This window comes from Belonocnema kinseyi, chromosome 4 (assembly GCF_010883055.1).
Source record: "Belonocnema kinseyi isolate 2016_QV_RU_SX_M_011 chromosome 4, B_treatae_v1, whole genome shotgun sequence".
Taxonomy (NCBI): domain Eukaryota; kingdom Metazoa; phylum Arthropoda; class Insecta; order Hymenoptera; family Cynipidae; genus Belonocnema; species Belonocnema kinseyi.
This window is the reverse complement of record NC_046660.1, coordinates 10641027-10655451: the sequence shown is the minus strand read 5'-3', so window position 1 is coordinate 10655451 and position 14425 is coordinate 10641027. Positions and strand designations below refer to the sequence as shown.

General features: G+C 21.9%; 1 protein-coding gene across 4 annotated transcripts in view; it reads left to right on the top strand.

Annotated features, from left to right (window-relative positions):
- The window catches only part of LOC117170526 (poly(U)-binding-splicing factor half pint), a 79691-nt gene extending 65298 nt beyond the window's left edge, over positions 1-14393 (top strand). For all 4 annotated transcript variants that reach the window (XM_033357315.1, XM_033357316.1, XM_033357317.1 and 1 more), the window contains 2 exons: positions 5117-5546; positions 13938-14393. In XM_033357315.1, coding sequence (XP_033213206.1) covers positions 5117-5546; positions 13938-14047 — 540 coding nt within the window. In that variant the 3' untranslated portion in view covers positions 14048-14393. The remainder of the gene's footprint in view (positions 1-5116; positions 5547-13937) is intronic.
- The last annotated feature ends 32 nt before the right edge of the window (positions 14394-14425 follow it).

Sequence of the window (14425 nt, the reverse complement as noted above, 5' to 3'; positions counted from 1 at the left end):
TACGGAAATCAATCGAATTCTTTTGAATGTAACTTGAATTGTTTTTAAATCTTCTGAATTTATCCAGAATTTTTTTCCCCCTTTAAGAAACAAAAAAGTACCCTTTGGTCACTATATTTTATCACTTAGGGACTGTGAGGCCTGGATATATTTTCAGCACAAAATGGAATAGTTAAATTTTGGATAAAAAATTAATTTATCAACAAGAAAAAAAAACGAATTTCCAACACAATAGTTAAATTTTCAAATGGTTTAGGTTTTAATCAAACAGTTCATTTTTCTAGCAGAATAGTTGAATTTTCAACAAAAAATATTTATTTTAAAGCTAAAAAGACGAATTTTCTACATTTTGCAGCTACATTTTGAGACAAAAAAAATTAATTTTACATCACAAAAACGAATTTCCAACAAAATAGTTCAGTTTTCAAATAAATAGTTTAGTTTTTAACCTAATTGTTTAATTTTATATAACAGTAGTTGAATTTTGAACCAAAAAATAATAATTGTCAACAAAAAAACTTAATTTTCTTTAGTGTCCTACCACATTGTAGATTTTTGCAAGCTAAGAAGTTGATTTAAAAGAAAAAAATTGACTTTTTAAACTGAAAAGTTGAATTTTCAACAAGAAATTTAATTTTCAATAAAGAAAGAAGAATTCACAATACAATAGTGAAATTTCAAATAATTTAATTTTCAACTAAATTTTTAACCTGATGATTTAATTTTCTATCACAGTAGTTGAATTTTGAACCAAAAAGTTAAATTTTCTACTAAATTGTAGAGTTTTTCAAGCTAAAAAGTTGAATGTTTTAGAAAACAGTTGACTTTTTAATCTGAAAAGTAGAATTTTCAACAAGAAAGTGTATTTTATATCAAGAATGATGAATTGGCCAGGAAAAAAACATTTCCAACACAATAGTTAGATTTTCAAAGAAGTATTTTAATTTCTAAGCAAATAGTTGAAAAAGCACATTAATTGTCAACCAAACACTTCCTTTTTTAAAAAAAGGATTAATGTTTCGAACAATAAAATTAAAACGTAATTTTAAATTTGAAGAAATATTAAATAACATGTTAATGTTTCAAGATTTTGAAATAAAATCTTGAACCATTTTAAGGATTTTTGGAACTATTTAAAATTATAATAATTTAACTTTTAATTTAAGAAGTGTTCAGCTTATAAAAAAATTTAATTTTTCAATTCTTTATGTTTCCGACTTAAAATTGCTTAAAATTATATCATTTTTAAATGCATTGATTTATTCTTAAATTTAGAGCATTCAAAATGGCAAAAAGATCGATTTTTGTGGAATTTTAGAAAAAAAAGAAAAGCTTTTAAGAATTATGAAATACTTCAAAAAATGATTTTTTGGTTTGAAAAATTATTTGAAATTCCAATAATTTTAATAGATATTTTTTCTGATAATTAAAAGTAATGAAAAAAATTGAAATAACATTTAGATTTTTCACGACTTTTAAAGACAATTTTAAAGCTTTTGAAGGATATCTAAACTATTTAAAATTAAAATAATTCAACTTCCAATGTAAAAATTCTTCTGTTTAAAAATATGTAATCGTTCAAGTTTGAATGTATTCTTTGATTTTTCAATTTAGAGCATTGAAAATTATAATATGGATTTATATTTTTGAAACTGAATTTCAATCTTTGAACTCTACAATTTATGAAAGTGAGAAATTATTTAAAAAGGTTTAAAAAATTATCAAAAAAGTATTTAAATTTTTTTAATTTAGCAGAATACATTTTTTAGAGATGAGAGAGGGTCTGATAAAAAAAAAGAATTTTCCTTATATTCTTGTGAGATTTAAATAATTTTGTATTTTGAAAAATAAACGTTAAGAGAAAATTAAAAAAGGTTTTTGATCATATCAAACGATTTCTCAAAATTTCGAGAAAGAGTTTACAAGATTTTAAAGCAAAATGTTACAATTTCATAAGATGACGAAATAAAAAATAATAACAAATCTAGTAAATTCAAGAATTATTTAGTAGAATAGAAGACATTCCAAATGAATATTAAACTTTAAAACATTTTTCGAAATTTATATTTTCAAAGATTTCAAGAAATTAAAAAAAAATATTCTTAAAATGTTTGGGAAAATTTTAAAGATTTTTAATGTCATTTTTCTAAAATTTTAGAGAATAATTCAAGTCAGTTAAAAATATTTTCAGGAATTTAAGACGGTTTAAATAGATCTGAAATATTTGAAAACTGGGAAACATTTTCAAAAATGTATCAAATATTTCTTGATTCTTTCTCAACTTCTAAAAGTCTTATACATCTTTTAAAAAAAAAACTCGAATTTTTCATAATATTTTGTTAAATACTATAAAATAAAAAAATTGCTTTAAAATCTTTTAGATTTTTTCTTGCACTTTTGAAATATTCAAAAATATATATTTTTTTAATTTTCTCAAGAATCTTAAAAAATTTTTAACGGAATTTTTTGCCACAGAAAGCCTGGAATCGTTAAAATTTTGATGAGGCTTTACACTTTGAACGTTACGATTTTAATTTTTCTATTTGAAAAATGTTTAATTTGTGAGTGAAATTGTTGAATTTTGTTGTATAATTTACAAATATACATTTGTAGAAAAAATTGTAGTAATTTTCAGAGATATTTAGGAGTTTTTAAATTTTTGTAAATCTTTTAAAGCCTTTTTCAATATTTTATTAAAGAAATTTTCTAAATGAAAAATTATTTCTTATTTTCTTAGGAATCTGAAGAAAATGTTTTTATTCTTTGGAAGGATTTCACAATTCTGGTAAAGGTTCTAATTTGTTTGTTTAAAATCTGCAACAATCTACAGTTTTAAATTTATTTTGAATCATTTCAAAGCTTCTAAATATCTCTTAAAATTGTTCAAATTTCGCCTCCAAATTAATTTAATAACAATTCCATTAATTTAGAAGTTATGAAAAATTTCAAAAATAATTTTAAATTTAAAACAAACTTTCAACAACTTCTAGATGTCTCGATATTTAAAAATAAAATGTTGAAGCTTTTAATGACGTTTAAATTATTTTAAATGAAAATAATTTAACTTCTAATTTAAGAAGTGTTCGTATAAAAATTTTTTCAATTCTTAACGTTTTTAGCTTAAAATAATATAATTTTGAAATTTTCAAAGTTCATTGATTGATTCTTAAATTTGGAGTATTGAAAGTGATGACGTGGATTTAAATTTTTTGGATTGACTCCGAATCTTTGAACTCTATAATTTATAAAAGTTTAAAAAAAAATTATTTAGCAGTTGAACTGCACTTAATTTAAAATTAGTCATTTGAAAAGTTTTCGTAGCTTCCCTTTTATGCGTCGAAAATTATTGAGAATTTAAATACAAATTTTTTAAATAAACACTTTTTCAACTTTAGTTATAAAAGTGTAAAATTCAAGAGTTCGTCTTCAGAAGAATAAACATTTTCTGGAAAAAATTGAAAATGATTTTTTATTTCGAACAAATGAATTTTTAGAGATATTGAGAGAGAAGATTTGAATAATTTCACAAAAAGATTTTGCAATGGTTTAAAATATTTAGAAAAAGTTTAAATAAATGGACAAATATTATCAATTATTTCAAAAATATTTTTAATATTATGCAAAGATTTCAATAATTTTACAAATCTTTTAAAAATATTTAAATCCTTTCCAAAGATTTGAGAACAATTTGAAATATTCAATCATTTCTTAATAATTTCAAGAATTTAAAAAACATAAATATATCAAAAATATTCTGAATATTTTTTAAAGACTTTAATGATTTCCCAAAGATTTTGCATAGTTTAAGAAGATTTAACAAAGATATCAAATATTTTGCAAAGATTTGAAGAATTTCACAAATATTATCAAATATTTCACAAAGATGTTGAATAGTTTAAAAAGATTTCACAAAGATTTCAATCCTTGCAATTATATTATCAAATATTAAAAAAATATTTTTATAATATTTTACGAAGATTTCAATGATTTCCCAAAGATTTAGCAAAGATTTCAATCATTTTTACAAATATTTCACAAATATTTCAAATATTTCGAAAAGATTGATTGAATTATAGATATATTTACAATATTTTACAAAGATTTCAAAGATTTTCCAAATATTTGGATTATTTCTTAATGATTTCAACAATTTAAAAAATATAACAAATGTTTCAAAAATATTGAAATATTCAATAAATATTTCAATGATTTCACAAAGATTTCAATCATTTCAAAAATTTTATTAAATATTCATAAAATATTTAATAAATAAAAACTTTGGATAGATTTCGCAAAGGTTTCAATTATTTATAAAATATTTATATAATATTTGCCATATTTTGTAAAGATTTCGGATCATTTTTCGAAAATGTCAATCGTAGCAAAAATATTATCAAATATTTAAAAAATATTTTTAATATCTTGCTAAGCAATTTCACTATTCCAAATAAAAATTATAATTCTTTTAAAGATCCCCCGTTCTCAATCGAAATTGTAATTTCATTTGAAAAGATGTTTATAAGTTCTGAAAAAATTAGAAAAAAAATAGTTTTTAATTTTAAAAAATGTCAAACAACATGTAAATGTTTCGAGGTTTTGAAATAAAATTTTGAAGCATTTTAAGGATTTTTAAACTATTTAAAAAAATAATAACTGTTAATTTAAAAAGTGTTCAGTTTATTTAAAAAGTGGAATCGTTCGATTTTTAATGTTTCTAGCTTAAAATTGCTTAAAATCATATCATTAAAAAAAAATGCATTGATTAATTCTTCAATTTAGAGCACTGAAAATGATAATTTGAATTTATATTTTTCGAACCAAATCTGAATCTTTGAAGTCTATAATTTATAATAAAAGTTAAACAAATTTTATTTATGAGTTTAATTGCATTTGAGTGCAACATTATTTAAATAAAAAACTTTTAAACTTCAGTTTTAAAAGTTTAAGAGTTCGACTTTTGAGTGCTTGAATTTGCAGCTCAGTTTTCATAACTTCAAATGGCCAAATTGTTTAGGCTTCAGGGAGAAATCTAATAAACAGAACTTTTTGATTTTCACCGATATATTGCGAAGGGAAAAATGTAGAAAAAGAAAAATGTTGTTAAAATTGTTTTTAGGTACCAGTTGTCGCCCCACTACCCTTACCACTACCACTGCCACTGCCACCAACGACCAATCCGGAGAATATGAGACGAGCCCACGAACAAGCATCTCATCAAAAGCAACAGGAAGAATTGCAAAAGAAACTCTTGGAAGAAACGGAACCACAGACTTTGCAGCAGCAGGAAAATATGTCCATAAAAGGACAGAGTGCGAGGCATTTGGTGATGCAAAAACTCATGCGAAAGGTCGAGTCCAGAGTGGTGATTTTACGAAATATGGTGGCTCCCGAAGACGTGGATGAGAGTTTGCAGGAAGAAATTCAAGACGAGTGTTCGAAATTTGGAGTTGTTGAACACGTCATCATTTACAACGAGCGACAGTCTGAAGACGACGAAGACGCGGAAGTCATAGTCAAGATATTTGTTGAATTCTCGCAAATGAGTGGTTAGTATAAATTCTCTTATTCAATTTATCACCTATTTCAGGGTGTCCAGTGAACTTGAAAACCTGGAAATTCTTACATTGTTCACGAGATCCTTGAATTTGAATTTTTGTTTTGCTTTTAAAACAGTTCTTTTATGGAAATGTAAAAAGTATTTTTAATTTTTTTTACTCGGTTGCGAAAGAAACATCTCGTTTAGAAGAAATCTTGTTACTAAATAGTTTTTTTTATTTATCAAGATATTATTTATCTTTTGTTCATTACAGAATAAATAGATTTCAGGACACAGTAAATAATTCTCCAAGTTTTTTATTTCTTCTCAAATATAGAATGTTGAAGTATAAATTTTTTTTGTGAAATTCAACTTGCAAATTATAAAAATTATTCGTTGACAATTTCGATGGTAATTCAGTTTTTGAATTAGAATGAACCATAGATATACAACGAATTTTTTCCAGGGATTGAGCACGCCGGGGTGGCCGTTGAACCGGGAAATGATAGTGATTTTTTTTTTCAGCGGGAATTTTACAAATTTGTGGAAGAAAAATCTGTCCACGTTCGATTTCAACAGTTTTTAAATAATTAGTTGAATTGTTATGTTTTTCAATTATGATATTATTTAGCTTACAATGCATATTTTTAACAATTTTATTTCTAAGCTTACATTTTTAATTTTAAGGATTTTTAAATGCGTGTGACTGAAAGTTTATAAACTATTATCAACTTCAAAATAACTTCATAATAACATATTCTTAATTAAAGGATTTTATTAAATTTAAAATATTGTTTCAGTCTAAAACATTCCATTTTTAACCCATTCAATTTACAAATGAACAAATGACATTTTCAGAAAAGATTTGAGTAATTTTAAGAGATATTTAGGAGTTTTAAAAAGATTAAAAATTATCATGCAAATTTTAGAAAGTTTCCTTCAAATCTTTTAGAATCATTTTTAAAAATTTTGTTTTAATCTTTGAAAACTTGTTTAAATATTCTCTTAAAATAATTTTTCAAAATGAAAAATTTTTTTAAATTTTCTTAGGAATCTCAAGAAAATGTTTTTATTCTTTTGAAGCCTTTCACAATTCTTGAAAAGAATCTAATTTTTTTGTTTAAAATTTTCGAAAATCTAAATTTTGTTTTATATTAGGCTATCATTTCAAGTTTTTCATTAAATTTGAATCTTATCAAAACTTCTACATATCTCTTAAAATTACTCAAATTTCGCCTACAAATAATAAATGTTCAATTGTTATTTATACATCCAAATTGTAAAGAAAATTTTTTTTAAATTTGCAGGATTTTCTGAAAATTGTAGTAAAAATTCAATCCATTCAGACAGATATTTAGAAGTTCTGAAAAAATTTCCAAAATAATTTTAAATTTAAAACCAATTTAAAATAATTTCTAGCTTTCTCAAGATTTTGAAATAAAATTTTGAAGCTTTCCAAGGATGTTTAAACTATTTAAAAAGAAAATAATTGAATTTATGATTTAAGAAGTGTTTAGTTAACATTTTTCAATTTTTCATTATTTAATGTTTATAACTTAAAATTCCTTAAAATTATATAATTTAAAAAACTTTAAAGTTCATTGATTGATTTTTTAAATTTAGAGCGTTGAAAGTGATAATGTAGATTTATATATTTTTTTTATATTGAAAAATGTTAGTACCTTCGATTTTATACCAAGAATTTATTTCGTCGATTAAAACGACCACGCTGCGCGCGGTTTTTGAGTAAAGACTAGATTTTAAAATTATACAAAATAATTCTTAAGATTTCAATTTTGAGTACATCAGACGTCAAAGATTTCAAAACATTTTAAAGGATTTAAATTATTTAAATTTTCTTTACAATATTTCGAAAGATTTCGCATATCTTTCAATTATTTCAATGATTTTAAATGAATACAAAAGATTTCAAAATGTGGCAAAGAATTCATAAGGATTTAAAAAGATTTTAAGAATTTAAAAGATTTTAAAAAGGGGACATTGCACCAAATTCAAATAATTATATTTTAAAAATATCGAAATAATTGATATGAACTAAAAATATTTCAATGATTTGAAGGATTGCAAAGATTTTGCCGAAATTTTAAAAGATTAAAAAATATTCCACAAAGAATGCAAATATTTGAATGATTTTAAATGAATACAACAGATTTTACTAATATTTCAAAAACTTTATAACAATTTGATGCAGATTTGAAAAGAATACAAAAATTTCAAAGTTTTCAAAATGGGCACAGCACAGCAGATTTTAAAGGTTTCTAAACATTTCAAAGGTTTTTAATAATTTACATTTTTTAGATTATTTCGAAAATATTTAAATTATTTTTATGATTTGAAATAAATACAAAAGATTTACAAAATATTACAATGAATTTATAAGGATTTAAAAAGATTTCAAGAATTTAAAATATTTTAAAAAGGGGACATTACACCAAATTGAAACAATTTCAAAAGATTTCACAATCAAAGATTAAAGAAAAAATTCACAAATATTTAAAAGATTTGAAGGATTTTAAAGATTTTACAAATATTTCTAAAACTTCATAACAATTTGATGCAGATTTCAAAAGAATAAAAAAATTTCAAAGTTTTCAAAATGGGCACAGCACAGCAAATTTTAAAGGTATCTAAACATTTCAAAGGTTTTACATAATTTACATTTTTTTTAGATTATTTCGATAGATTTCGCAAATATTTCAATTATTTTAATGATTTTAAATAAATACAAAAGATTTCCAAAATATTACAGTAAATTTATAAGGATTTAAAAAGATTTCGAGAATTTAAAAGATTTTAAAAGGGGGACATTACACCAAATTGAAACAATTTCAAAAGATTTCACAATCAAAGATTAAAAGAAAAAATTCACAATTATTTCAAAGAATTGAAGGATTTTAAAGATTTTACCAAAATTTTAAAAGATTGCAAAAGATTCCACAAAAACTGCAAATATTTGAATGATTTTAAATGAATACAAAAGATTTTACAAATATTTCTAAAACTTGATAACAATTTGATGCAGATTTGAAAAGAATACAAAAATTTCGAATTTTTGAAAATAAGCACAGCACAGCAGATTTTAAAGATTTGAAACTATTTCTAATTCTTTTAGAATGAGATGTTGAAAAAATAAAAGAATTTCAAACATTTCACACAATTTAAATAATTTCAAAACTTTTAGAATATTTCAAAAGATTTCATCAAGATTTCAAATATTGCAATTATGACAAATAAATACAGAAGATTTTGTAGATTTTTGAGTTCACATTTTTTTTTTTTTTTTGAGAAAATTTCCAAATATTTCATAAATATTTCAAATAAATACTGAAGGTGTAGGAAATATTTCACAAGTATTACAAAGAAATTATAAAAATTTCAAACGATTTCTAGAATTAAAAAATTTCAAAACGTTTAAAAGGTTTCAAACAATTTCAAAAGGTTTCAGTGGATTTGAGGGAATTTCAAAAGATTTCAATGATTTTAATTAAAAAATTTTTCTCTTAGTCGGAATTCAATTTTTCTGGTTTAAAAATGCAACTGCTTTCTTTAAAAATAATCTGCTTGTGTTGAGAATTCAACTATTTTACTGAATTTTTTTTGAGGTGAATTCATGTTTTTAATTCTAAATAAAAAAATAAGTCTGGTCGAATTATCAACTATTTCTATGCATATTAAAAATTCATTATTTTTGGTTTTAATTGTACCTATTTTGTTGAAAATTCCTCTTTTTTGGTTTCGAATTCAACTATTTTAGTTTAAAATTCATCAGTTTGTTTGAAAATCAATTTCTTCAACTGAAAATTTCCTTGAAAATTGATACTTCCTGGTTAAAAATTTAATATTTTGGAATTAAAATTGGTCTTTTTTTTAATAGAGAATTCAACTATATTGTTGAAAATACATTTATTTTGTCAAAAAATCGATTATTTGTAGAAAATTGTCTTTTTTTTTTGAAAGTTAATCTTCTTGTCAACAAATTCTTCTTGTCGGTTGAAAATTCAAGTATTCCAGTTAAATATTAATCATTTTAGTTAAAAATTCGTCTTTTTTACTATAAATCAGTGTTTGTGGTTGAAAATTCAGCTTTTTGGTCAAAAATTAAATTATTTTATTTAAATATTCATCATCTTAGAGGAAAAATTGATCTTTCTGGTTTGTAATTAACTATTCTAATCAATGGTTTACAATTTTAGTTGAAGTTAAATATTTTTGTCTGAAAATCTAACTATTTTTTTAAGTTAGTTTCTTTTGTTGAATGTAATTTTTTTAACTGAAAATTTAACTTATTCCACTCGAATATTGAAAATGATCTTTTTCATTGAAAAATAATCTTCTTGTCTAAAAATTATTCCTGTTGGTTAAAAATTTATTTCTGGAGTTAAAAAATGAGTTATATAATTAAAAAAAATTTTTTCCTTTGGATGACAAAGAATTTTATTCCGTAAAATTTAACTATTGTGTTAAAAAAATTTTCCTTTTTGGTTGAAAATTATTTTTATTTTTTCAACTGAAAATTCAACTATGATGCCAGTTAAAAATTTCCCATAATTTTTTTTTAAAACTCATTTTTTTGGTTGAACATTCATTTTTTGACTCAAAATTTAATTATTACATTTTTGGTTAAAGAATGATCTTTTTCAGTTAAAAATTCGTTTTTTTTTTTGGTAGAAATTAATCTTGTTGGTTGAAAATTCACCTTTGCGGTCTAAAGTTCAATTATTTCATTTAAATATTCATGATCAGAATTGAATATTTCATAATTTTCGTTAAAAATTCTCTGTTTGGTTGAACATTAATTTTTTTTTAACTTAAAATTTAATTATTTAAGTTTTAGTTGACAATTTATCTTTTTTTTCAGTAAAAATTAATTTTTGTTAGTTTGAAAATTTAACTTTTTCAGTTGAAGATTCATTGTTTTTGTTGAAAACTCAATTTTTTTTAGAATTCAACTATTCCAGTTGAAGATTAATAATTTTTATTAAAATTGCGGGAGTTAGGTTAAAGATTAATTTTATTCATTTTTTTTAATTGTATTTTTTGGTAGAGAATTAATCATATTGCTTGAGAATGAAATATTGTTATTTAAAAAGTCAAGTATTTCATTTAAATTTTTATCATTTTAGTTGAAAGCTCATCTTTTCGGTTGGAATTAAAATTACTTCGTGAAAAGTTGAACTCTTCTGTAAATTTTTTTTAAAGATTTATAACTTTAATTAGAAATTTATTTCTTGGATTAAAAAATAAAAATGATAAAATTCATCTGTTTGATTGAACTTTAATTTTTTTAACTTAAAATTTAATTATTTAAGTTTTGGTTGACAATTTATCTTTTTCTTTCAGTAAAAATTAATTTTTGTTAGTTTCAAAATTTAACTTTTTCAGTTAAAGATTAAATTTTTTTGAAAACTCATTTTTTTGGTTTAAAAGTCAAGTATTCCAGTTGAAGATTCATAATTTTAATTTTTAAAAATTTTTCTGGGGTTCAAAAGTGAGCTATTTGATTGAAAAATTGTTTTTCTTTTGGATGAAATGGAATTTTTTTTCAAAAATTTAAATATTTTTTTGGAAATTTATTTCCGTTTTGGTTGGAACTTATTTTTATTTTATTCAACTGAAAATGTAACTATGATGCCTGTTAAATATATCACATAATATTAATTTAAAACTTATTTCTTTGGTTGAATATTCATTTTTTTACTTAAAATTCAATTATTCCATTTTTTGTTGAAAAATAATCGTTTTCAGTTAAAAATTCATCATTTTTGGAAAAAATTAATCTTCTTGGTTGAAAATTTATCAATTCATATTTCATAGTCTTAGTTTAAAATTCATCTGTTTGATTGAACATTATTTTTTTTTTAAACTTAAAATTTAATTATTTAAGTTTTTCGCATGTTTCAGGGGAAACTTTCGTTTTTTTTAATTAAAATTGTGACTTATTCCATTTTCGGTTGGAATTTGATTTTTTTAGTTTAAAATTCAACTATTTAGTTTAAAATTTGCCTCTTTTAATGAAAAATTAAACTATTTCGTTACAAAATCCATATATTTTTATTTTTGATTTAAAAATTGTATTTTTTGCTAGAGAATTAAGCTTATTGTTTGAAAATTAATATTGTTGTTTGAAAACTCAAGTATTTCAGTTAAATATTTATAATTTTATTAAAAAATTTATTTCTTGGATTAAATAATGAGCTTTTTGATTGAAAAATTGTTTTTCTTTTGGATGAAAAGGCATTTTTTCCAAAAATTTAACTATTTTGTTGAAAATTTGGTTCCTTTTTTCTTTGGTTTAACATTCATTTTTCCACTTAAAATTCAATTATTCCATTTTTTGTTGAAAAATGATCGTTTTCAATTGAGCATTCGACTTTTTTTTGTAAAAATTAATCTTCTTGGTTGAAAATTCATCAATTCATATTTCCTACTCTTAGTTTAAAATGCATCTGTTTTAATGAACATTAATTTTTTTAACTTAAAATTTAATTATTTAAGTTTTGCACATGTTTTTGTTTAAAAATTCAACTATTCTCTTTTAATTAACAGTTCAACTATTTCGTTAAAAAATTTCGGATTTTTTTTTTAAATTGAAAAGTTGTATTTTTTGGTAGAGAATTAAGCTTATTGTTCGGAAAATTAATATTGTTGTTTGAAAATTCAAGTATTTCACTTACATATTTATCATTTTAGTTAAAAATTCATCCTTCAGGTTGGAAATAAAATTATTGGTTAAAAGTTGAACTTAAAAAAAAAAAACTTTTCTTTAAGATTCATAGTATTAATTAAAAATTTATTTTTTGGATATTGAAAATGTGAAAATATGAAAATGTAACCATAATGCCAGTTAAATATTTTCGATACTATTAATTAAAAACTTATTTCTTTGGTTGAATAATCAATTTTTGACTTAAAATTCAATTATTCCATTTTTTTAAATGATCGTTTTCGGTTGAGAATTCCTACTTTTTGGAAAAAATTAAATTCATGTTTCAGCTTAAAAATTAATTTTTTTAATTAAATATGTGACTATTCCATTTTCGGTTGAAAGTTGATTTTTTTGTTTTGTTCAAAATTCAACTATTTGGTGGAAAATTTGTCCCATTTTAATAAAAGTTCAACTATTTCTTTAAAAAATTCATGTTTTTTTTTTTTTTTAATTGAAAAATTGTATTTTTCGCTAGAGAATTAGGCTTATTTTTTGAAAATTCAAGTATTTTATTTAAATATTTACAATTTTACTTAAAAATTCGTCTTTCAGGTTGGAAATCAAATTATTCGTTAAAAGTTGAAAACTTGCAAAAAAAATTTTTAAGATTCATAATTTTAATTAAAAATTTATTTCTTGGATTAAAAAATGAGCTATTTATTGATATTTTTGTTTTCTTCTGGATGAAAAGGCACTTTTTCCAAAAAATTTTAATACTTTGTTGAAAATTTGTCTCTTTTAATTACAAATTCAACGATTTCGTTTAAAAATTCATCTTTTTTTAATTGAAAAATTGTATTTTTTGGTGGATAATTAATTTTGTTGTTTGAGAATTAATAGTGTTATTTGAAAATTCAATAAAAATCAAATTATTGGTTAAAAGTTGAAATTTTGCAAAAAAAAAATTTTTTTAAGATTCTTAATTGTAAATACAAATTTATTTCTTGGATTAAAAATGAGCTTTTTGATATTAAATTTTTTTTTCTTTTGGATGAAAAGAATTTTTTTTTTTCAAAAATTTTAATATTTTGTTGAAAATTGGGTTTCTTTTTTATTGGAAATTATTATTATTTTTCCAAATGAAAATGTAATTATAATGCCAGTTAAATATTTTCCATAATATTAATTAAAAACTCATTTCCTTGGTTGAAATAGTCCTGGTTTAAAATGCATCTGTTTTAATGAAAATTAATTTTTTCAACTTAAAATTTAATTATTTAAGTTTTTCACATGTTTGTATTTAAAAATTCAACTATTTTGTTAAAAAAAATTCATGTTTTTTTTATTGGAAATTATATTTTTTGGTAGAGAATTAATCTTGTTGTTTGAAAATTCAAGTATTTCATTTAAATATTCATTATTTTAGTTAAAAATTCATCTCTCAGGTTGGAAATAAAATTATTGGTTAAAAGTTGAACTCTTGTAAAAAAATAATTTTTTTTTTTTAAGATTCATCATTTTAATAAAAATTTTATTTCTTGGCTTAAAAAATGAGGTATTTGATTTAAAAATTGTTTTTCTTTTGGATAAACGTGACAAATTAAAATAAATGGTTGAGTTTTGCGGTAAATATGAATTTTTTAGTTTTAATTTGCCGGGAAAATTGAAAAACTGTACTTGACCTGTAAGCTTTAAACTATTAAATAATGTATGAATTTATTTTTTATTTTTCAGAAGCGGAACGAGCGAGAGATTCGTTAAACGGTCGTTATTTCGGTGGAAGATTAGTGAAAGGTGAACTCTATGATCAGGCGCTATTTGACAACAGTGACTATTCGGGTTGATTTTTCATTAATTATTGAGTGACAGCAAACTCATTTTTGAATATTTTTTCCTATGGAAGAATGCGAATTTTTGTCTAAGTTCGGTATGCTTGACACTTGTATGATTGGTATTTCTGTAATGAATGATTCGCGTTTTTTTTTTCGTAAAAGTGAAAAACTAGAGACTGGATTATTGGACTTTAAAAAAAAAACTTTTTTTTTTTTTAATTTGAATGCAATTTTAGCCTGGAAATGAATCAATTTGAAAGTTCAGACCTATAAAAAGTTGTCGAAAGTTCTAACTCGTAATGTGATCAAGTACAGATGTCAGTGTAAAATAAATAGTAAATGTTTGTTCTGTACAAAATGCAAGAGTGAAGGTAAATCTGTGAAAAAATG